This window comes from Bombyx mori, chromosome 8, assembly GCF_030269925.1.
Source record: "Bombyx mori chromosome 8, ASM3026992v2".
NCBI lineage: Eukaryota > Metazoa > Arthropoda > Insecta > Lepidoptera > Bombycidae > Bombyx > Bombyx mori.
Window position 1 is genome coordinate 14,726,514 of NC_085114.1, and position 25,746 is coordinate 14,752,259.

At 38.3% G+C, this 25,746-nt stretch overlaps 2 protein-coding genes across 4 annotated transcripts in view; one reads left to right on the plus strand and one right to left on the minus strand.

The window, feature by feature from the left end:
* Positions 1–20,995, minus strand: part of LOC101737901 (kinase suppressor of Ras 2) — a 28,890-nt gene extending 7,895 nt beyond the window's left edge. The window contains exons 1-12 of one of the 2 annotated variants that reach the window (XM_021346280.3): positions 20,695–20,995; positions 19,027–19,164; positions 18,419–18,557; positions 17,790–17,918; positions 12,492–12,624; positions 11,134–11,239; positions 9,935–10,185; positions 8,895–8,977; positions 7,668–7,762; positions 6,852–6,993; positions 6,144–6,245; positions 5,429–5,535 (exon numbers count right to left, since the gene is read on the minus strand). In XM_021346280.3, the coding sequence (XP_021201955.2) occupies positions 5,429–5,535; positions 6,144–6,245; positions 6,852–6,993; positions 7,668–7,762; positions 8,895–8,977; positions 9,935–10,185; positions 11,134–11,239; positions 12,492–12,624; positions 17,790–17,918; positions 18,419–18,557; positions 19,027–19,164; positions 20,695–20,856 (1,587 nt within the window). In that variant the 5' untranslated portion in view covers positions 20,857–20,995. Of the gene's footprint in view, positions 1–5,428; positions 5,536–6,143; positions 6,249–6,851; positions 6,994–7,667; positions 7,763–8,894; positions 8,978–9,934; positions 10,186–11,133; positions 11,240–12,491; positions 12,625–17,789; positions 17,919–18,418; positions 18,558–19,026; positions 19,165–20,694 lie in introns of both variants that reach the window. The other variant, XM_012697969.4, reaches the window with a different exon arrangement.
* A 125-nt stretch (positions 20,996–21,120) lies between these two features.
* LOC101743581 (cell adhesion molecule DSCAML1) overlaps positions 21,121–25,746 on the plus strand; it is a 70,297-nt gene continuing 65,671 nt past the window's right edge. Inside the window, exons 1-3 of one of the 2 annotated variants that reach the window (XM_038012302.2) lie at positions 21,121–21,388; positions 23,456–23,610; positions 23,901–24,058. In XM_038012302.2, the coding sequence (XP_037868230.1) occupies positions 23,562–23,610; positions 23,901–24,058 (207 nt within the window). In that variant the 5' untranslated portion in view covers positions 21,121–21,388; positions 23,456–23,561. Of the gene's footprint in view, positions 21,389–23,359; positions 23,611–23,900; positions 24,059–25,746 lie in introns of those variants that run through there. The other variant, XM_038012301.2, reaches the window with a different exon arrangement.

Consider the following 25,746-nt stretch of genomic DNA (forward strand, 5'->3'; position numbering starts at 1 on the left):
AACGTTTTTGATGATTAACAATCGGCTAATTGAGAGATAGGCAGCGGCAGCGGCTTGGCTCTGCCATTGCTGAAGTCCATGGGCGACGGTAACCACTCACCATCAGGTGGGCCGTATGCTCGTCTGCCTACAAGGGCAATAAAAAAAAACAAAAAAGTTAGTGACAATGTCTACTGCACTATTGGATCAGACTTCTGTTCTCGGTACGTTTTGTAGACAAGTCCGTGTATCTGGTAACACAGAAAATTCAACATTTTCAAAGTCCCTAAGTTGCATATTCGGAATAGGCAACAAATAAATAAATTAAAAGATGATCCCGAATACAAAACGTACATAACGAAGAAAGCCTTCATTGGAAGTCAATTAAAAAGTTAATATCATTGGTAGCTTCTTTTTTAATTGACCTGTGCTTATTCACGCGAATGAATATTTTTACGATACATTCACCATCATCAAGAAAACCTAATAACATGATTTGCTCACGTATCGAGGTAAAATAATAACAAAATAATATTATTACTTTCGCTTCAATAGTCTAAACTATTGTTGCAGTCGACCTATACGATCATTGATCTTAAAATACATAAATTGCAATTAACAATAATTTTGCACAAAAACGGTATAACAATGTCATGTTAAAAATTAAATGATAGTTTTATTTTGTTAGTATCAGTTATTCATAGGGCCGTGTATAGTTACTGGGTATTTTGTACCAGTGCAATTAGGGTCACCACAATACGAACAATACGGCCGCAATGCAAATATGCCTTACAATTTATAATATTAACCACCAGGTAAGTCACAAGGGTACGCGTTCCTGCTGAAGAAATCTACGAAAAATATGTTTGCCTCTTTGGAGTCTATATGCCTATATATGAAACCTTTTTTTAGGGTTTACTGGTGGCCCGGAGGCCTTTCCAGTTTCACAAGGACAGGTCTTTTAGGTACTGAGAAAGTAGTAGTAGGAGTAGTAGTATGTATGTAGTATTATAACTCATGTCCGAAACACAAAATACGTTATCCATAGCGGCCTTATAATTGAATAATACAATTTAAATGTTCATTAATAAATTACTTACTTCCTCAAACATACGACGTCGGTGGCGGATCATCGCTTTTGTCACAAAACAAGATTTGGACACATCAAAAATGCAACAAAACAAAACTCAACCAGAAGCTCACTATGAAATAATGCAAAACTTTATAAATACCTACACAAATTTTAATCTATTCTGTTTACATATTCGTAACTAAATTTAATTAACAAAATCCTTCGAACTACCCGCAATTTTACCTAATAAATAGCCCTTTTGTTTTTACACTAGTGCGAGTTTCGATTATAATTCTACGACTGAATAATTATTGTTCGAGTTGTTTATCATTACAATTATTGTCGGCCGTTATCGCAGCGGGAATGTTAAATACAGTCGATGCCCAGAGTTACATACCCAATATCGACTGTGGATACGATAAATGCTTTAAAATGGGAAAATACAAAATCGATTTAGTAAAATATGGGTTGATAGCACAACGATGCTAAGAAGTCAGTTAAATGAGAACAATTTTTTTTACATATTACTTTAATTTTGTTGCACTTGGCGAGGTCCAATTTACTTTGATTCATGAAATTTAAGCCTCAGTGCTCTGAGGAATTGTTTGAGATGATATCTTCATCTCCCTTTTATCATCGCACCTCCCGCCATCGGAGCAGAGTTCATCCATATTATCTGGAACCGCTGCGTTCATCGACAGTGCGTTTCCAGAGGTCTTTTTTGCCACGTACCATCCGGCTATGGAATGAGCTCCCCTCCAGGGTGTTTCCCGAGCGCTATGACATGTTCTTCTTCAGAACAGGCTTGTGGAGAGTATTAAGCGGTAGGCAGCGGCTTGGCTCTGCCCCTGGCATTGCTGAAGTCCATGGGCAACGATAACCACTCACCATCAGGTGGGCCCTATCCTCGTCTGCCTACAAGGGCATTAAAAAAAAGTTGGAACGGGCGACCCACTCTTCGGACCAGTATGCTTAGTGCGAGTTTTTTAACGTTCTCGGTTGCGTAAAAGTTAACTCATACTTGCGTAAAAGTTAATTACAACAGCGCTCCTAGCGGCAAACGTTCCAGTTCCACACAAATTTGAGTTAACTTCTACGCTAACGAGAACGTTTTGTGCGATAACAGTCACTCGTATTTATAGCAGAAAGTGGGGGTAGCTTAGTCGTGAATTCTCCTGAATACCGTCTTAAACACTTGTTTACATGCGTAACATCAAGGAACCAGTTAAATTTAACTATTTTTAGTTTAAATAGTGATGTTGCGCTGACATATTAAATTTATTAGTAACTAGCTGATCCGGCAGACTTCGTAGTACCTCAATCGACAAATAAAAGACCCATCAAGGCGACACATCAAAGGAAAAACAAAATTGTTTGTTTTTATATAATTCCGAGCTTTTTTATATTTTCTCACCTTTTAAAGCTTTCCTGGATTCCCACTAATAATAATTCAAGACCAAAATTAACCAAATCGGTCCAGCCGTTCTCGAGTTTTAGCGAGACTAACGAACAGCAATTCATTTTTATATATAGAGATGTAAGAATATGAGCGGTCGCTTTGCCCAGCGAGAATAAATCAGTAACAAGTTGTGCCCTTATCTAAGGACACTATCAATGACATGACTAATTAGTACTGAGCGGGGAGCTCTGCGACTACACTATTGTTATATGCTTTGCGGCTACTCCGACAATCCGCTTGGTCGGGTGAATGACCTTTTTTATTATTGAAGGATTATTGGTGGCCCGGAGACCTCTACAGTTTCCAGGATAGGGGCGAGCGGAGGTTCAGCCAGGAGGGGTGGGATTACCTAACAGCTGCCCGAGCGCTTCCGAAGGAGACCTAACAACTCAAAAGCAGCTGCTTCGCGAATGAATCTACTACCGGATTGGAATCGCGACCCGCTGGGAAGATCCTGAGAGAAACTCAACGGGCTGATGCATGAGTTAGGTTGTACGTCGAACTTTTTGCCGAGTTCGACGAATACGTTGAGCAGGGTCTGTAAGCCAAGGGAACGACCTCAAGGCTCACCTGGAAAACGCAATGAATGCCGCCATTATCCTTGACACTCGACGTCTACATCTTTATTGAATAGTAACTGTGCTAATTATATCCCAAGTCATTCAATCCCGCTTTTGCAGGATAGCCGTCGGGGCACCATGGTTCCTAAGAAATGTGGATCTCCATGATGAGCTTGACTCTGTCAGTAAGTATTTACAGTCGGCATCATTGCGCCACTTTGAGAAGGCGGCACGACATGAAAACCCTCTTGTCGTGGCCGCTGGTACTTACATACCAGATCCTGCGGACCGAATGGAAAACAGTCGACGTCATGCAAAACACGTCATTACGGATCCTCCTGATCCATTAACGGTGCTTTTAGGTACCTCAAGCACCGGTCACCGTCCTCGCCGAACCCGTCGCTTGCGATGAAGGGCTCGACGAGTAAATTAACCCATAAACCCATCCCACTGAGTTTCTCGTCGGATCTTCTCAGTGGATCGCATTTCCGATACGGTGGTAGATTCTGCGAAGCACTGCTCTTGCTAGGACCAGTGTTAGCAACACACCCGGTTTGAGCCCCGTAAGCTACACGCCTATTACTCGCCCGGTAAATTGAGTAAGACCCCTCACTAGTCACTATTTTAATAAACGTTTTTTGATTTTGTTATGTGAAGGTAAGTTGCCGCTGCCCACAAAAAGCAATACGGAAAAGTTACATGGCTCTCAATTTTTTTTTTTTTTTATTGCTTAGGTGGGTCGACATTCTCACGGCCCACCCGGTGTTAAGTGGTTACCAGAGCCCATAGACATCTACAACGTAAATGCCGCCACCTACTTTGAGATAGGAGTTCTAAGGTCTCAGTTTTTATAGTACAAACGCTGCCCCACCCTTCAAACTGAAACGTCTGTCGGTTGGATTCAGCGTGCTTTTTAAGTCCGTACCGTTTGTACGGATCCTGAAGGTTTCACTTTAAATATCATAGAATTGTATTTAGATCATAGAATCTTAAGTGTGAATAAACCTCACTGTTAAAGATTGATCCTGAAGAACCCCCTCTGGAGGGCAATGTTATTTTTTAACAAGATATCACTTCTTGTTTCTAAAAACGCATTTATAATTAACGTATACATAATTTATAAGCTCTATTGCAGATGTGTGTCTTTTATGAAATTTTTGTACTTTTTTAATTTCACTAAATGAAATACTTTTATCTTCATACTTTCAATTATTTGTTTGTCTGTTTTAAACTTTTCAGTTTACTTCATTTTCCTGCAAAATAAACACATGCATACTATTATGCTTATAACACGTAATGTATCGCAATTTATCATCAGAGTTCACACGGGGTCAACGACCCCGCGGTCTCATGTCATGTAAGTGAATAAGCTTAGATTTAATTACGCGCTCACAAAACATGTACTTGTTAAAATGAAAAGTACACATGGGTTGTTTCTTATCATCAGCTGAGGCTTCTTCTCAGGATGAAACAACTTGGAGTCCATTACAGACCTCAAGGGTATGTACCGGTTTCTGGTATTGAAGATGAATTCTGCTCCAGTGGCGGGAGTTACTATAATACCAGTAGATGACGCATCTTTACAATTTCTCAAAACAATCCGTATATACAAATCTTAATATATGTAAATCACGTGTCACGTTGTTTGTCCGCGATGGACTCCTAAGCTGCTTAATAGATTTTAAATTAAATTTGCACACCGTGTGCAGTTTGATGCAACTTGAAAGATAGGATGATTTTATTTAGATTAATGGTCGCAATATTTATTAATTAACAATAAAATGATTTCTTATGTTAATTTTTGTTATTAATTGTAAGTTTCATAATTCTAAAACAGATGGCGCCTTAAATCAGTTTTTACACACAATCGTAATAATGTCTGACATTAATATCTCATAGATGGCGCTGTGTTAAAAATACCAACGTTTCACATAAGCTACAATTTAATGGCATAAACACCACGTGTTGCTGAGGCTAAAGTATAAGTGAAATTTATTTCGTAGTAAACGCAATACAGTGAAATCCAATTGTTCTTACTTTGTCAATTTTTGGTAGCATAGCTGGCCGCGTGTTATTTAGAAACAAAAACCTTAGCCACAGCAACGTGTGGCCGGGTCTGCTAGTTAATATATATGCATGAATATGTGCAAATTTGTATTTATGGCAACGCCCGTTGATTCACTGAAGGCTTGTACAGTTAATGAGATAAAAAGTCGTTTTTCTCTATCCTCCATCGACCACCGTACCCGACGAGCATCGCTAAGGTCTCACAGTCACACTGACCATCACACCCCCAGTAGTGCGCTGGCGGCCGCGCGGCCCCCGTGTGTGGGGGCGGACTGTACGAGCGGTACTCACGCTGTTCTGTCGCGGCCAGCGCGCGTTCGAGTGCTTGTCGAGCGAGTCCGCGCGGACCCCGCTGTCCGTCGAGCCGGACCCGGTCAGGGACAGCTCGCGGGTGACCTCTGGACAACAACACGTCACAAATTCAATAACTGTAACTACGTATTCAAGCAAGCTTATTTAAAGAGGATAATTTATCGATCCTCACGCGTGAGTATAACAGAGCTATGAAAATTGTTAATATGTATTTTATAGATTTTTAATGTGAATTAATCAGATTTCGATCACTAGTAATGTTTTATTCCTAGCATGAAGGCAGGGGAAACGGTACATGTGCGTCCGGCGGGCCTTTCGCAACAACGAGGTTCCTTATTTTCAGAGAGTGTCATTCACTAGACTATTGGCAAAAAAAAATAAGAAAATTATGTGTTCAAGAAAAAATTCTAAAAAAAATGGTGGGTTGTTCTCAAGGTTACGCGAAAACCGCTGACGCTAAACAGTTTCGTAGTTCACATCCAAAAAACTAGGCATTTGCTACAATTTTTTTTGTTCCTTGAATCTTCCACTGCAACACGTATAGTGATTTATTAATTATATACAACAAAACATTGAGGATACGTCGCCGATCGCGCATGATATTTCCTTACGTGACGGCACACGACATCCTTCCCGTAGCTAATTTTGCTTGGAGGGGGGTTGGGGGGGTGTCTGTCGCTACAAACGTACGTACCGTTTTTATTACTATTCGTGTGTTCCTCCTTGTGCTCCGCTATCGACTTGGCAGGCGACTGCGCGATCGTCGGGTGGTTCGGACTCGACGCGGGGGTTTTTACTTCTGGTACGAAATTAATGAGGCATAAGTGGTGTGTGACACATAAACCGACACACAAACGAACTGGGGTACTTTCTGGTGTTGTCCAGCGCTCGGAAACCACCAGTCTCGGACACGAGACTGATCTCAATGGAATCTTGAAGTCGTCATGGCTTAAAGGATGAGACGTCCGGTGCATTTGTATCTAGCGATGCACCGGTGTTCGAGTCTCGCAGGCGGGTACCAATTTTTCTAATGAAATACGTACTTAACAAATGTTTACGATTGACTTCCACGGTGAAGGAATAACATCGTGTAATAAAAATCAAACCCGCAAAATTATAATTTGCGTAATTACTGGTGGTAGGATCTCTTGTGAGTCCGCACGGGTGGGTACCACCACTCAGCCTATTTCTGCCGTGAAGGAGATTCGTTTTGAATGTCGGGGCATACTAAGACCTTAGCACTCGTATGTCAAGGTAGGTGGCGGCATTTACGTTGTAGATGTCTATAGGCTTCGATAACCACTTAACATCAGGTGAGCTGTGAGCTCATCCACCAATATATGCAAAAAAATTGAAACCGATAAACTACGGGCACTATGCCTTACAATATAGCCTCCCGTACCTGGGAAGTGGAACTTGTGCGGCGGGTGCGGGGCGGGCAGGGGGGCAGGCTGCGGGGTGGCGGCGGGCTGCAGCGCGGGGGAGGAGGGCGTGGAGCTGTTGCACGACGAGTTGTTGGACGACGAGTCCGCGCCGCTGCCGGCCTGCGTCCACAGCCATAAATAATTAATACACATATAATGACAAAGTTATGACACGGAAACAAAAAATGATTTTCTAGAATTATTATTTGGATAATCGTCCCAAATTGGAGGACAATACATTTTAGTTCGAGTTATATCAGAGTATTTTGTTGCTTAGTGCATTTATAGCAATATAAAGGAAATTATTCTAACAATGCGACAAAAAAAACGTTTCTTCCAAATTTTTGGCACTACATGCGAGTGACTTGCCTTCTGGGCAGAGAATCGGAGGTTCAATCAACCAACAAATCACAATAAGACCTCAGAAATAGTTTTATTAGCTCTTTCTCGGGATATCCAATATGTGTATATTTGAGGTCGTCAGCACAAAAGTGGCCTAGCTCATAATTTTTAATATTCGTGCTTTTGTATATTGCAATTTATTTCAAATATAATAAATTTTGATTCAAAACCGGCCTATCCCTAGTTTCGTCCACAGATAATAGATGGCCTTGTAAGCATTATTTTTGTGGGTATTGTTATTGCGTACGAAGCAGTGTAAAAGTAAATTCAAACCTCATTATCTCCAACTATGTTAAGCTTAGGGTAATTTTGCAATGATGGCCTCATTTAAACGTGTAGAGTACGTATAGTAGGGGGAATGTTGGATGGGCTGGTGGTGGTGGTGTACTGACCGCGTGGTGCAGCGCGGGCGGCGCGCGGTGGCGGCGTCGCGGGCGCCCGGTGAGCGAGGCCAGCAGCCCCGCGCCGCGCGTGTAGCTGTACCCCCCTGCGGACACAATCAGATCATTCAAGGCATCATTCAGTTTCACAGCCCACTGAATTTCTCGCCGGATCGTCTCAGTGGGTCGCGTTTCTGATCCGGTGGTAGATTCTGTGAAGCACTGCTCTTGCTAGGACTAGTTTTAGCAACGTCTACAGATTAGAGTCCCGTGTTTTTTTTTATTGCTTAGATGAGCTACGACTAGTAAGAAAAATAAAAGGACTAAGTACTTGTTAAACAACGAACGACCGATTACAGATCCCAGCTGATAATTATATCAGTTCTATTATAGCGCACTCACTTAGTTATCTAATTATAATAAGATATCTCCTATATCTGCCGTGAAGCAGTAATGCGTTTCGGTTTGAAGGGTGGGGCAGCCGTTGTAACTATACTGAGATCTTAGAACTTATATCTCAAGGTGGGTGGCGCATTTACGTCGTAGATGTCCATGGGCTCCAGTAACCACTTAACATCAGGTGGGCTGTGAGCTCGTCCACCCATCTAAGCAATAAAAAAAATAAAAAACTTCGACTACGTGTCCAGAGAGACTACATATCTAGAGGTGTTCGCTTGTGATGTCCGTTTACTCCAGGAACCACTTAACTCCGGATGGGCCGTGAGATCTTCTGCGGGCTACTCGTGAACGTTACCAACGAAAACGGAGTACACGCCCGCGAAACGAATGAAAATTCCTAGTCATTTGATTCATTAAGCATAGTCAGTAGGATTGTTTATCCGGTACTGAGTGCTAAACGAACATTTGACTTTTGGGCCAGTAGCGCCACGCCGTAGTAAAAAGTACCGTCGACAAAAACGTCTTCTTTTTGTTGTTGACATTTAAACGATTGCTATTTAACTTCTTCCGGGACAATGGCACACATGTATGTGTACGTTTTGCAAATTATTATTTATATATTTAATTCTAAGCTACATGACATAATAATATATGAAGTTTTTATTTTATTATTAAATAGTTAATTTTTTGTATCATTGTTAATTTTTGTACTTATTTAATTGTTTTCAATATAAAATAAACAAATTGCAATGCAAAGAATAAACTTTACAAATTCCTCTCTGAAAAGATTAAATTATAAATAATTACAATATATAGTTTTCTAAATACAACAAGACTGACCGTCTTTGTGGAATTTCTCTTTGAACGCCACAACGAACTCTGGGGGCAGGCCGCACGAAGGAGGCACCTTACTTTCACAATCCCTGTTGACAAAACAGCAATAATAAAACTGGAATTAAATTTTCTTTTTTTACAGTCTATACAGATTGACATTTAAATTAACAATTAACTGTAATTTTAACTGCCACTAATATAAACAAGCCTATCTAGAATTAAGTTTCTGAATCCCATAGACAATGTAGTTGCAACTACGCATCATGAAACGCGAGATCAAAATTTTAATTACTTATTTATTTATTTGACTTCAGACTAATATCGTACAAGAGCCTTCATCAAACAACAATTCAACTATATTTTACATACACGCTAAAAATGCAATCCTATTTGTGTTTTTTAAATCCAAAACAAGTTCTGTGTGCGTAGTGCGAGTTTTTTAACGTTCTCGATAACGTAAAATTTAACTTTAATTTGTATGCAGTTGGAACAGCGCCCCTAGCGGCAAACTTACGTAAACGTAAACACGCTAACTTCAAACAGAATTCAAGTATATTTTGATGACGTCGCTGACGTTGCGGTATGAGAGTGCGAAAGAGACAACATCATGCGCCCACTCTTTCACACAAGTACTTTTAAATTATGCTTGTCATTTCGTATCTTTAGAACTGAACTGAGCCTGAACTGAACTGAACCTTTAGAACTATTATAAAAGTTTAAAAAAATTTAAACTTTTTATCGACTTACAAACATGTATTCCATCACTTTATAAAATTAAAATATTAAATTTAAATTTCCGTCTCTTTTAAATCGGGCGCATATTTTAAGCTTTAAGATATGCGCTTTAAGGCTTAAATTATTATAATCATACAAGAAAAAATTAACAAATTCTTCAATAACATTACTGACATTTATCAAAAAAAAAACAATAATGTTGTATTAAGCCACTTCCAAGTCTTATTTGGATTCTGTTCACAAGGATATCTTTTGAATATCAAAACGGTGCGTCGCCAGTTAGACGGGTACAGTATCGTGTAAGCGGTCACCTGTGACACTTGAACTTGCACTCCTTGCACTTGAGGCCGGAGCCGAAGAGCATCTGCTTGTCGCAGTAGTCGCACGTGGCGATCATGTTGAAGGTCTTGGTGAAGCGGTGCGCGATGTCGTGCGCCATGCAGCGGCTCACGGTCGGCGTGCGCGGCGCCGGCTGCGGCCCGCCCGCCCGCGCCCGCGCCCGCTCCGCCTCCTCGCCGCCCGCCCGGCTCGGGACCGGACACCGCTCGCAGCGCCGCGTCGTCTAACATCACCGATGGAGATTAAAACGTTCAAAGTGAATACTTCTTTATGGCCGCTTTATACGTTCAAATAATTTGATCAAATTGGCCGTTTCAAACATTTTGATCAAATTTAGTGAGTAATCTTAAGACTCTCCACCATTTACCTACGTAGGATTTTAGAGTTTTTCGGTCACGTTGCGAGGAAAAGGGGTGACAATCTCGAAAGACTTCTCATTATCGGCAAAATGGAAGGAAAGAGGCCTAGGGGGTGTAGTCCCATGCGCTGGTCCGATCAGATTAAGACTACTTTGGAATCCATCATCAATGTCGCTATCCACTGCGCGGAGGACAGGAGTGAATGGAGGAACATAGTCCTAACAAAAGTGCTCAGTAAAGGTCACGACCCTCAAAACTGAGGAATACGACGCACGGAGGAGTGAGTAATCAAATGGCTTGAATTACTATCTATTACTGGTGGTAGGGCCTCTTGTGGGTCCGCACGGGTCGGTACCACCCTGTCTATTTCTGCCGTGAAGCAGTAATGCGTTTCGGTTTGAAGGGTGGAGCAGCCATTGTAACTATACTGAGACCTTAGAACTTATATCACAAGGTGGGTGGCGCATTTACGTTGTAGATGTTTATGGGCTCTGGTAACCACTTAACACCAGGTGGGCTGTGAGCTCGTCCGCCCATCTAAGCAATAAAATTTTTTTTTAATCAAATTATCTGGTTCAAACAGTTTGATCCAATTGGGATGAATGTTTATGGAACATTTTGATCAAGTTTAATGAAAAATCAAATGGCTTGAAGAAATATAAATTTTCGTATTTTTGTTTGATCCAACAATTAGATCAAACTGATGATTAAAAATTGAAGCGTATGTGTTGCGGGGGCGCATTTGTTCTTTCGGAAACAACAACTTTTGCCCCTCGATATTATAGATACTATACACATCACAGTATACTGACATGGTTATTGTACTGGTGCAGCGGCCGATGCAGCGGCGTGTTTTCGGGCTCGTGCGGGGACGCGGGGGGACTGCCCCCTCCTACCGCTGACGACTGGCTGTTGTCACTGTCAATATAAAGCAATCATTTTAAAAAGTCTTTCAGTTTATTGGACTATGATTTATGGTATAATATAGTTATTATGAACGGTTACTCTTCCTATGTAGGCCTAAAGGGATTATGAATCCGTTATGACTTCACGAAGACAAATATTTTTAAAACAGATAACCGTAAATCTTCAACTTATAATAATGCCAAAAACGAACTGGGACATATTGACTAACAAATTTATAATATACAGTGGAAGGACCCACGAACCCAGGTCGGTCATAGATCACAAAACACAATTTATAATTTCGCTTCTACCAAAAGCACTGAATTATAGGCATGCTCCACATGCACTTTTAAGCATTTTGGATATCTCAATAAATATATTTATTGAATGTAGATACCTGGTGTATAGCAAGAAATGTACCGCGCTTAAAAGCTTTATATACTCGTATATACGTTAACAAAACGTTTGAACGGTAGTACTAGAATAGTAGGCAATGATTTAATTCGATTATCATTTTACTGACTGGAGGAGGTCAATGTATAATAACACCCCCATTTCCTCCCGTGGATGTGGTAAAAGGCGACTAAAATATGCATTTCCTGGTGGCAGGGCGTATTATGAGTTCGCACGGGTAGGTACCACGATCATGCCGAGAAGGGATCACGCATTTCGGTTCGAAGGTTAGAACAGCCTTTACACAATACAGTTGACACGTCCCAAGGCTAGTGGCGGGATAACACTTTACGCGGTCTACGGACTTCAATCACCACTTAGCACCGGTGTGCTCAGTGCGAGTTTTTTAACGTTCTCGATAGCGTAAAAGTTGGAACAGCGCCCCTAGCGGCAAACGTACGCACACGTTCCAACTCCATACAAACTTGAGTTAACTTTTACGCTATCGGTGTTTAAAAATTCGCATTAAGCACACTGGTGTGCCTTAATCTCGTTCACCTGTGCAATGATAATAGTCCTTTTTACGTTATATACTATTACTAGCGACCCACCCTCGCTTCGCTTCGGAAACAACAGTAACAAAAATAACCGTATTTCTCCACTATTTAATGGATATTATTATACATATAAACCTTCCTCTTCAATCACTCTATCTATTAAAAAACCGCATCAAAATCCGTTGCGTAGTTTTCAAGATTTAAGCATACATAGGGATATAGGGACAGAGAAAGCGACTTTGTTTTATACTATGTAGTACAGTAAAAGTTTTTTTTTTACTAGAGAATTCAATTGTCTTCAGAACGGTACGTGCCTATGATCCGAAGCGTCGGGCTTCACGGACAACTGCGACTCGTGAGACCGGGACTTGATGAGGGGAGCGTCGGGAGGCGGCAGGCTGGCGTTCTGCTTCCGTTTGCTCACCGGTGTCGTTGGAGATTTACCACCTGGAAACAATAAAGAGTCCATCAACTCTGGCAACGCGTATGGCCAACCGGTATATTTGAGAACAATTATTCATTTATTTGCTTTAGACGTCTTGCAACCTGGAAGCAAGAGGCTTTATGGTACCATAACGACCGACGTCGCGACTTTGGCAGGTCAATTTGACCACTCAATCCCATCAAGGGACTCTCGACACCCCAAATATCAACTGGTGCAAGTACTCTTACAGGATCTAAAATGGTATGATTCTTTATTGGTAAACGACAGACTTTGGCTTTAAAATGCCAAAAGTCTGACCTAGCGTGGAATACATGCATCTCTAGGCTGGAACTCCAACTATTAAGATCCATTTGACATATGGCGTTGTTCAGAAAAAAACGTTGAAATACCGGTCATGTAAGTGTACTGACGCAGTATGGAGTTTTCATATATTAGTAAGTCACCAGCCCACGGGTAGAGTAGTGAGATGCTTACAATGAAGTAGGAAACCTATGGAAATGAAACGTCAACCAAAATTTCGTGCCACTGTGACGTCATCTGGCCACAAAACATGGCGGCTTTAGTGCTGTACAAAAGATTTCAATGTTATCAGGTTTTATCGATAAACGTTCTTGGCTCATTTTATTTTAAATATTGTTGAGTATTATTTATTTGTAGAATTTATACTTTAATGGGAAGTAAGTAGGTATATTGTTATGTGCAAATATGATATGATTTAGATGGGTGAAATCTAAGACAAGTTCGTCCTTCGAATTTGCCAAGTAAACGATATGATGATTTTTAAAAGTTGCTACACTGATTTTATAAAGTTGTCGTTTGTCGCAAAACATAAAGATATGGCGTAGTTCAAAGACATCAGCCCATTTCTAGCATGCTAAATGTTATCGTATTTTGAGTACGTGTTTTTCTTAGACTATTACAATCTATTTTAATTGTTTTGCTGACTCTAAAGTCCGTAACATACTACCGCAGCGCACCCCAAGGAAGGTGCGCCGCACCATTTGAATCACTTTCGCTTGAGAGTGATTAAAATTTTAACCTTATCAAGGGACCGCGTGAAAAAAAAACACATACAGAACATTTATTCATTAATTACAAACGTCATTCCTTGTGATTTCCTCTCTAAAATCACTTAATTATTAAATATTTAACAAATTTACAATTGTGTTTTACTCACTGCGGAATAAAACTATTTTATTTAAATAGTTCCGAAGAGATTTTGTCGGTAGCCTTTTTCCCGAAATATCTAAACAGAATGTCTAAATATGTTTTGATGACATATTTTAAAGTGGTATTTATGATTAGTGTCATGATCAATAGATTCCGACCGAAAAATGGATTTTTCGGATGAGGGCTCCATAATGAATTTAAATACATATAGATAATAGTTTTAGGACATCGACTTTCTTGAGATCCTATAAAATACGTTTTAATTATTATTTTTGTATGTTTTAAGCATGATAAATTATGAAATTTTATATAATCAATCATATTAAATCGATATCATAGTCAATAAATAATGTACAACCCAAAACAGACGGCCGAACTGACGTGACAATGACATTTGGCGCGCAAAACATGGCGGATTTTCGGCCTCATTAGACGGAGACGGAGATATTTACGTATATTCATGTTTCATTTTATGTACGCACTGAAATACTGTTATATTGTTTTCCTGCGAGTTAAAGTGCTGAGTAAGAAAGAGATAGATATATGTTTATGTATGTGCCTTCAAAATGGGTGCTATTTATATAAGCAATTGTACGTATAGAACAATATGTCGTGTCCCTACTATATAGGTCTATGGATGCTTACGAGGTGGATACAAAGACATAAATGTTAATGTTATGACAAAAATGTTATTAAATATATTAATACATCACTTCAAAAGGACTTTTTACTAACGCCTACCCTATTTTTCGACGAAGCTATAACCTTTCTCGGCCAAAGGGTTGGATAGCACCACTTTACTCTAAGGTGGTTTAGCGGCATTCACCTTTAAGACCCGGGTGGTCCTCAACTGGTTTGCCAACAAACATTAGCGAGAACTATGTTCATAAATGCTCAATGTTCTCAATCTGTTACACGAACCTACGCCATTAACAATTCCAAACAGACTGCGTAGCCGGAATATCTCTTTAGGCTACAAGGGAATAAATAGGTAGAGATATTTTTTTCCATATTATGGTTTTCTATGTAATTGGCTATGGCTAATATGGCTATGACGTCATTTCACCGAGTTCGATTACATAGGTGTCCAAACACAGTGCGTATCCGAAATAGCCCCTTAGACTACAAGATAATGGGTAGGGAAAAAAATATTCAAACATGGTGTTCTATCTAGTTGGCTATAGCTAATATGACTATGACATCATTTCACCGAGTTCGACTGCAGAATTGTCCAAACACAGTGCGTAGCTGAAATAGTCCCGTAGACTACCAGAGAAAAGGTAGCGAAAAAATTTCAAATTTGGTGTTCTATCTAGTTGGCTATGGCTATGACGTCATTTTACCGAGCTCGACTACAAACGTGAACGGAAATATGATCCACCACCTACGTCAAACAAGTTTTACATTTCAGTCTGTCTAGACATTTATATGAAAGACGTCACTGCATCGATTCCGCTACACAACTTAACGATATGTGTAAATAAATGAGTATTGCGTCCTGTCAAAATTTTAATGGACAAAATAACTTCCTACACTCTAAGTCAGCGGTCGGGGAACCGGAGTAAATTACCCCAAATTGGGTAAAATGAAATTTCGGGGGGGTCAAAATGAAACTTTTGTGAGTAAAAAGTATATATTGAAGTGAAACTTCTTTAGAATCGTTAAATTTTTAGTTATTGTTTTCTTTTCAAAATGATCATGGGGGCTATAATATGAAAGATAGTAAAAAGAAGCGATTTCGTTTTTTTTTGTTCTTTGCCATGGGGTAATATCAAATTATACAAAAATATTTTGGGGTAATAATAATAAAAATTCCCCGATCGCTGCTCTAAGTGAATGTGCCTTTTTGTACATAGATCGATGGATACGAATTCAACGATTAGGACGATGATTTCGAAGAGCAAACTATAGACACAAGCCACTGAGTTTCTAGCCGGATCTTCTCAGTGGATCACGACAGCGATCCGGTGGTAGATTCCGCGAAGCAGTGCTCTTGCTAGTGTTAGCCAGTTTTCTCAGGTCGAGCCCGTGAGCTCACTTAACCGTCCGCGCGAGGATTTAATAGCCCCTTAGGTTACCAGCGAATAGGAAGAAAGAAATACGAGCTTCTAAACGGTTGGACCGATTTTTATGATATTTTTTTTGTGTGCTCCAGTAATTTGAGAATAGTTTAGATTCACAATATGGCGGGCCGTAAAAAAACGCTTATTATTAATTTGTATTAAAACGTTCGAAATTTTCATATTTAGGACAGAACAAACATCTGCCGGGTCTGCTAGTTTAGAGAAAGAGAGAGTATTTTTATTGTACAAATGTACACCATCAAAAGAAACAATTATTTTATATTTAAATATAATTATATTTATTATATTATTTCTTTATTTATTTAATTCAGAAAGAATGAAAATGGGTGCATTTTCCTGAGATAAAAAGTTGATTTTGTGACTCTCTGTTGTTTCACAAGGTTTATAGATGCATTTGTACGTAAAATCATGAACCAGCTAATATACCGTCTCTGTCATTGTTGCCGATATACCCGTACCTACCTGGGGCATTCCATTTCCCACTACAAGAATATCATAAAGACATCATTATAGAACATTTAGTTCGTGTACATGTGACCAATCAAATCTGAGACCAAAGACCGACTGAATTGAGACTAAATTCGGAAAGCTGTTGATGGGTGCTTTGACCGTTGTTACAGTTGGACAATACGGTCCTTGAATATGATTACAGTGACGTCATCGGGTCGCTGTGAATTAGAAATGAGTGAACGGAAACCCACCGGAGCTATCCGCGCGTGCCACAGTGACGTCAAACGCATACGATTTGCGTACGATTCCCGTTTATTTACATACGATTTTATAGGCACGATAAATTCGATTATACTTTTTAATAAGGAGTTACGACTATAAGCGTTGGTTTTTTTTTCCTACCTAAGCTGAGAGCCTTGAGAGGCTATATCAGCGTAACCTTAACTAGTAGGTGAGCTAACGGGGCTCAAACCTGACGACGTTGCTAACACGAACCCTAGCAAGAGCCGTGCTTCGCAGAATCTACCACCGTATCGGAAACGCGACCCACTGAGAAGATCCGGCGAGAAACTCAGTGGGCTAAGCGTTAGTATAGACCGAACCAAACTATGAATACATAAACAAAAAAAAAACAAAAAACAACACCAAATCAAAAAAAAAAAAAATTTTACGCTTTTATTTGGTGGGTACCACATACCACCACACTGCACAGGCCCGCGTATCGCTCACCATGAGCCAATTCGATCGAGAAGCGGATAAAATAGCAAATAGCATTGACATGTTGTTTTGTCCAATCTCGTCAAGTCGTTATTAGACCCAGCCATCAATGGGACACTAGGTGACTAATGCCTAGGACAGCGAAATAGTCTCCTATCATTTTCATAGTCAAAAAGGGTAATGATTGCTTACGTACTTCAATGAGCGAAAATGAGCCAAATAGTTTAACAATCTTAAGTTTGGAAAGCAGATTTTCTTCAACATTTAAATTGTGATGATCTAATAATTCAATTTGAAAATCCAAAACTAAACCATGTAGGGTAGGTAATTTGATTTTAAATACCATAACACTTTTACCAACTATAAGCGATATGTTACGTATTTTTTCTTCATTAATTATGCTCTGGACTTTTACTTAACTAATACAAGATATAGGTAATAGGTAGAGGGACTCGGGCAGCTGTTAGCAAATCCCCTCCTGGCTGAGCCTTTGTTCGCCCAACTGAGTATTCCTACAATCATAAAAAAATATATATACGTGTAGTTCACAATGCCCCAGGACGGCACTTAAGGTAAATCCAGCTCTGGCTGGATGGTCCGGCCATGATAATTTTTTATTGCCTTTGTAGGCAGAAGAGGATACGGCCCACCTGATGGTAAGTGGTCACCGTCGCTCATGGACGTCAGCAATGCCAGGAGCCGAGCCAAGCCGCTGCCTCCGTGACGCGCCCCTACCAGTAAGGTACCTTTCTTGATGTGCGCAGTGTGGGTCTCGTGGCGCGGGCGGTGCGGGCGGGGCGAGGCGCGCACGTGCCGCTCCCACGAGTCCCAGAACAGCTGGAGCTCCGTGTTGGCGTCGCCGCGACTCAACGACTCTACAACAAACACGAACAACGTTCACTTGTAGCCAATGCAGAAGCCATCTGTGTCAACATGCACCGAAACAACAGCAGATTGACTCGTCCTGGACTGAACTAATAAATAATTGACTGACTCAATTAATTGATATTAACATAAGAGTTAACATGAAGTATTGTCATCGAGTCTCGCACAAGTCTTGAATGTAATTAAAAATTGTTTTATGGTTTTAATCTCCTATTTATTGTTTTTGACGTTTCAAACACTAATGTTCGTGACGACGCATGACGCAGTTGTTTTTCGTTGTGATTTAAATATTGTACTAATTGAAATTAAATTGGCTACATAATTTAATCTGGGATTAAGGCGAATTCATACAAAAATAATAAAAGCGAGAATCAACTGTAAAAGCAGTTATTATTAAAGAAATTTAGCGATTATAGCAAATTCAGTGATAAATTAATTAAGACATCACATAAAATTGTTGAAATAAAATATTTTAACTATCAATGTTTACCCATATAAGTTCTTAATCGTTGCATGGCTCGACACAATCGGAGCACCTCCTCTTCGCGCGCCTCCGCCAGTATCAACCGCATTTCGGCGTCTGACCGTTCTCGTAGGCTCTCCAATGTTGATACCCTTGATAAGACCACCTGAAATATTGTTAGATTTGAGTGTGATGCCTAAAGATCACTGGAGTCAATCTTGTACACATTCCAAATCAAACAGACAAAATATACTCTGCAGTCACTAATCGCTCATCAACTAAATCAGTTGATATATTAATCATAGACACGATCTACTGAGTTTCTCCCCGGATTTTATCAATGAGTTGTGATTCAGACCGGGCTGTTGATTTTGCGAAGCATTGCTCTTGCTAGGACTTGTATTAGCAAATTCTCTCAGGTCGAGCCTGTGAGCTCACCTACCTGTCTGCAAGAAGCAGGAGTAGCAGATTTGGTAACAGGCTATATTTACTCGTTTTTTTTTAATGGTTCACTGGTATCCACAAAAATTAGCAAAGCAGTGCAGCACTGCTAAGTCTCAAACCCACCACCTCAACTTGATCTGCAGGATACTGGTCATGAAAGCAAGTACTTATTACTAGAGTTTTTGACTTACCTCAATAGATTCAGGCGAAAGCCCAACCACCCTGAGCCATTTCGCCAGATTCGGTACATTAGAGAACTTTAATCGCAACTGATCATCCAAATTTGCTTTGATCACTAGCTGCTGTGAGAAGTGCTTCACTAGTTTACCCTGAAAACAAAACCGAATACGATTAAAAATAATAACCTAAATATTTAATTGTCGTATAAATACAATTACGGTCTTGAAAAGATGTATGTTCTCAACAATTTTTGATAAAACAGAAATTAAGGTTGTGTAAATTAAAGGATCTCAGCTTGAATTACATTGTCTTAAGAGTCATATACTTGATAGAATAGCATCATAATGTTCAATTTAATCAACATTTTTTTTTTTATAGCTTAGATGGTTGGACGAGCTCACAGCCCACCTGGTATTAAGTGGTTACTGGAGCCCATAGACAACGTAAATGCGCCACCCACCTTGAGATATGAGTTCTAAGGTCTCAGTATAGTTACAACGACTACCCCACCCTTCAAACCGAAACACATTACTGCTTCACGGCAGAAATAGGCAGGGTGGTGGTACCTACCCATGCAAACTCACAAGAGGCCCTACCACCAGTAACATACCACTACCAACATACCAAAAATTTAAAATAAAAAATTGAATTGAGTCTGTAAACTAAATGCGCACAAACACAAATGCACACAAACATTGAATCAAATAAACATGAATGACTTTCTAAGCATATTTATGCCAATCAGTTTAATATAAGAAACTTTTGTATTTATAATTGAATTACATTTTTTTATTTATTGCTAGCATGGGGGAATGAGTTCACTTTCTATTTAATAAAAAATAGTTAGTGAAGACCATGGACATCAGAAGTGAATGCTGCCACCCACCTTGAGATCACCCTTCAAACTGAAATGCATGACTTCTTACAGCAGAAATAGGCAAGATGATGGTTCTATGACTTAGTGGCTTCCGCCAACATTTAAGACAGAAGGTTCACAAAGCTTAAACTTTCTAAAGCAACTAATTTGTATATATGATTTGCAAATGCTGTATTTGCAAGTATTGGTGCTTCTACAAACTGTTAATTTGGGCGATTTAGTTGCCTATTTATTATAAATTAACTAAGCTTCAAAATATACCTTAAAGCATTATAAGATTGATATAAGCCGAAAGTTTAGAATACTTTAGTAGAGTTAAGAATAATTTCATATTACTGACTTCTGACTTTAACATTAGAGTGTGTGTGTGTGTGTTTTACTATATGTAACACATCCACAATCACACATATGTGATCATGAAATCTTATCAGTGACAGTCAGTGGGCCAATATAAATTCTATTGATTTAACAACACAACACTTTTTAAGAGCAGATGATATCATCATATCATTCTTAACTTGCGCTTATTTTATTGGCGCTCGTACGCAACTAATACAATTTTGTGGAAATTATACAATAGATAGCAAAGTAAGTAAGAATGTTTAAAATATATTTTTCCCTGTTGTTTGAGTTCTATAGTAAATCAGGTAGAGCTCTGATTCCGTAATACGGTATTGACCTATTCACCTCAGTCCTTGAGAGTAACGCAGTCCTTGAAACAGAAGGCCTTGCGACTGGCAAACTCAAGGACACCGCTCTTTAACACACTGTTGCTGTTTAAATACATATTTATGGCCCCTACCTCCAGGGTCCGGATCTCCTGCTGCGTCAGTTCGGCGCTTGTGGAACATTGTGTCCGTAAACCCTCAAGTCTTTCCGCTGAAACGTCGATCATTGACTGAATTGTCTCTATAGTTTGGACTGCATCAATTTTCTTTTTTTCTATCTCGCTATCTGCATCCATTACAAATATCACAGTACTGAACCGAATACACTAAACACTATGCATTAATAAAATAAACTTTATTCATTTTAAAAATGAAATTTACAAAACATTACAGATGTTGTATTGCCGAAACAGCGGCCATATCCAAGAAAATCTATATTTTTTGTCTATGCTTTTTGAATTGTCAAACCATAGTCAATTTGTTTTGACAGATTTGTTTGGTAATTGTCAGCAAAGAATAAAATGACAATATAAATAACAGTCAAACATTTGTCAACAAGGCAATGTGACGAAAATCAAAATTTGAACTTTGTTGAAATAGTGGTTGAAATAGAGACAATCGAGGTTGAAGATTGCAACTATAGAGATTATATCTTAAGAACGTTATTTTCATATCTTTTAAAAAACAAGATTGTGACCTTAATAGTTATTATAAACTGAAAGAATTTAATAACTGTTCTACAAAAATTTTCTTCAATTATTTTCATTTCAAAAAAGAAATTAACACCGCGGGATGGATTGAATCCAAAACGAATTGTTTCGTGCAAGGGTTTGTTTTCATTCATTACATTTTTGGAGTTTACTCCTTTAGAATCGATTTACATATATAGGCCCGGGGTATGAAAATTATGGGGACCAAAATCGTACTAGCATGTCACACGAAATGCGTTATGCGCCTGATTGCGCATGTCACACGAAATGCGTTATCGCAGGTGACGCCGGGCTGCTGCGCCGGCAGTCCGCCACAAAGCCTCGTACTGATCGCGCGTTTCTCTCATTATTGTATTTTCATATATTTGTTAGTCGTTTGTTTTGTGTCTCGTTAATTTGTTAATAATCTGTAGTGTATCGTGTTGTCGTAATATAGAACTATTTCTCGTATTGTTTCGTTTAATTTTTTATATCCAGTAAACTCCAGTCGTGCGTCGGAGCGGACACACACACTTTTTTTTTTTTTTTTTTTTTTTTTTTCATGGCTCGAGTCTCTTCTTTTACGAATGACTCTGCCAATGTCAGGTAGATAGAATATCAGTGATATAGATAGATATAGATTGTAGCAGATGAGATGAATGAGAACTGGAGAAAAATTTGTAAATATTTTTACAGTTTAATGTTATTGCGGGAAATAAAATAAGCTAATGCATTTACAACTTTAAGAATTAGGGAATGTTAAGAGATAGTTCATATTAACTGGGAACGGGATGTTAGTGTTAGTTAGTAAACAATATAGTGGTGGGCATTCAACATTAAGAGCGCATTCCAGAAAGATATGATCTAAAGTACCGATAGATTTACCGCAACTACACATAGGAGAAGGTTTAATTTTTAGCTTAAATAAAAATTGTGGTGAGCAAAAGTGACCCAATCGAAGCCTGATAAGTACACTAGTTATTTGCTTGTTGAATTTTTTGAACTTATAAAACCAAGGTTTGATAAAGACACTAGGATTTATTTTAGAATATTGATATTTGTAGGTTTCCCATTGCTTTTGCCAGTCTGATACGAGATTAAGTTTAATATTATGAATAAGATCACGACTTACATTCGCGTAGTACTCACAATCACCACTATGTGTTGCTTCTTTAGCCATTTGATCCACAGTTTCATTCCCAAGAATTCCTGTATGTGAAGGGATCCAAACTATTTCAACTACATTTATTTTATTTTAGTACCAGAGAGTAAATAAAACTATATTAAATCATAGCATGATCTCAGCTCAACTCAATGATCGGTTGTTAAAACAAAAGAGGTCTGGCGTTCATAGCTTTGTAGTTTGTAGGTGAATTTTTGGGCAGGCAGCAAATCAAAGATTATATTATTTATTTATTTATTTATAACTTTTTATACTAGAAAGTATAAAGGCGGACTTAATGCCATAGGCATTTTCTAACAGTCTACCTTAGGGGAGTGCAGAGATGAAGCTTGGTAGGTGTAGTGTGAAGGTGATATTACTCAAACATATGTGTATATATAACATACATAATATTTATAGATACAAATACTCGTACTTAAATAAATACATATACATAAATATATACATATAAAAACATATATAAACAAATATTATCAATTATATGACTTTGCTAACTATCTGAGAAACAGTTCTCGAACCTTCGTCTTAAACGCTTTTAAAGTTAGTCTAGACGATTGTTTTGCCAAATTAATTAATAAAAATTTGAACGCAGTATTTTAATGACTTTATCTAGAAGGAGAGAAACATGAACTGAACATATTTTCTTGTTAATTATTAGAAATTCCTATGGCTTATGTATTGTCTAAGCGAAAGGTTTCTTGTACCCCACTAAGCTGACTCAGTGTAGAGAATATAGAGGTCACTTACAATGCCTTAGGTTAAGACGGTGCCGGAATTTGTAAAACTTGTGGGGTAGATGGTGGTTATAATTCTAGAGTTATTTAGTAACTCTAATAGTTTTTTTGTTAATCTAAAATGATTTTTTATTGGCAGCATTTGCTTTACGTCAACTCAATATGTCCAAATAAACGTCACTCGTCACTTTGTGACTGTGACAACATTTTTAGTCTATGATTTGTATCAATTTGGTTTGGACGTTAGTTAAATCATTATTTTTTAAATAATTCACCTCTCGTATTTCAGATAAATTATTATGTGATGTAATCAAAGTGGAAAGATAACGAATCTATTATAGTATAAAATCAGTGCTTTTTAAAAAAAGATACGCGGTACTAAATGTAGAATTATAATGTTTTTCGGACGATTATTGTTCACTGTGTTCTGCCTTGAAATAGAAGGTAAATAAAATATTTTAACCGTAGTATAAAAAAAAACTTGTTTGAAACATAAAAATAATATAGCGCAGAATAATTTAAGTTCTAAATATAATAAATTCGGAATAAAATTTTGTACGTAAATATATCCTACTCTTAAAATGCTAGACCAATTTTCCCTACCAGTGGTTTTCTGGAAGAACAGTCATGAACGTATAAAATTCGTCTCTGTATATATAATTAGATGACCTTTTAAATTTTTGTTTTCTTATGTGTAATAAATAAAAAATAAAACTGAAAACCTTTTGTTCAAGTTTTTTCTTTCCTCGGGGCTGAAGATGTGAACATACGTGAAGTCTTTGCAGACAAGGGAACCATAAACGTAACAATACCGTGTGGGGAGCTCCTTACTGTACCACCCCCTAATGTGCAATGGGTGCACAGGGGCCACAAGACTCATCACAATGTTTTGGTAAGTCCAAAAAAAAAACTTAAAATTGACCTTAACAAAAAACACTTTTATTATACGATTTTGAAATTAAAAAATAAATGTAGACTAAGTGATGGAAAATGTATAGAATATATGAATAGAATGTGTAATTAAAATAATTAAAAAAATGTAATTAAATAAATTACCATTAAAATGTTTCCGTGCCGTTTAAAAATGTTTTATCATAAGAACCTTCTGTGTATATATTATTATAAAAAAATGTAACCTATGCACAATTTAATGATAAATTTAACAACAACCAAATTTTAAATCTCATAAAAAGTAAAAACATTACTGCAACTTCCAATTTCTCTGTTTTATTTATTACATAAGTAATTAGGCTTTTAAACATCTGATATTAGTAGTAAAATAGCTGTATGTAAAGGCTAAATGTCATTAAAATGTACTAACTAGTGTTTACCCAGTGGTTGAAAAATAATCATTAAAATCTCAAGATTTAAATTAATTTTATTGGTACAGGTGGAAAAAAGTGTTTGACAATTTTTTTGTGACAATACTAAAGATCTTCAATAGATACTACAAAAGAAAAAGGCACTAAACTGTTTGATTTCGCCTATATGTAATTAAAAATAGTGATAATTTTCTTAACAACATTTGGAAGAAAAATTTAAATCTAAATATTTTTACAAAATGAATACACATAAAACTGCAAAACTTAAAAGAAAACATAAAAAACTTTTTAACACTAAATACTATAATGGATATTTACGACAATTAAGTATGTATAATATGATTTTTATTATTTTGTACTTTACTTCATTGGATTGATTTAAAATTGCTATAAAATTATCAAATGGCAAATATAGACAAATAAAAAAAATGCAGATTTTATAGGAAATAAACATTTTTGTCTTCCACCAAATCTTGCAAGATCAGTTCCATTTGTACTATAATGCCCGTCATGATAATCGCCTTATCGTTGCCGCCGCTGACTACTCCCCGAATCCTGATCATGCAGGAGCCAGTCACTGCCGACGCCCTAGACACGTCCTTACGGATCAATCAGATACAATAACTTTTGCATTAGACGCCTTCAGCTCTAACACTAGGAGCAGGCTTAGGGACCCCGGTAACCGTACTCGTCGAACTCGACAAGGAGGTCGACGTGCAACCTAACCCATGCATCAGCCCGCTGAGTTTCTCGCCGGATCTTCTCAGCGGGTCGCGATTCCGATCCGGTAGTAGATTCATTCGCGAAGCAGCTGCCCTTGAGTTGTTAGGTCTCGTTTGGAAGCGTTCGGGTAGCTGTTAGCAAATCCCACCCCTCCTGGCTGAGCCTTGCTCGCCCACCTGTCCTGGTGAAACTGGAAAAAAAAAACTATAATGAGTTTTTAAGATCACTCAAATTAGATGTTGTTGTTAATTAAGTTGTTTTCCATGCATATCCTATCCATGCTATATGGGGCTTAGGTCGGGCGAGCGCGCTTGTGCTCCATAGCATAGCTTTGATTTCAATCTTTCGAAGATTTTACAGTGGGACCTAGCGCGAGTTACTGAACTAATCCTGGTGCGCATGGTGTCATACGAGTTGTTAAAATTCGTACAAAAAATAATGAAATGACGCGTCCTGTCGTCAAGTTTTGGCCTTTCCTAATTCGACAACAACGGCGACAATGTCGGGCCGTGTATTATAAATGCATAAAAACAAA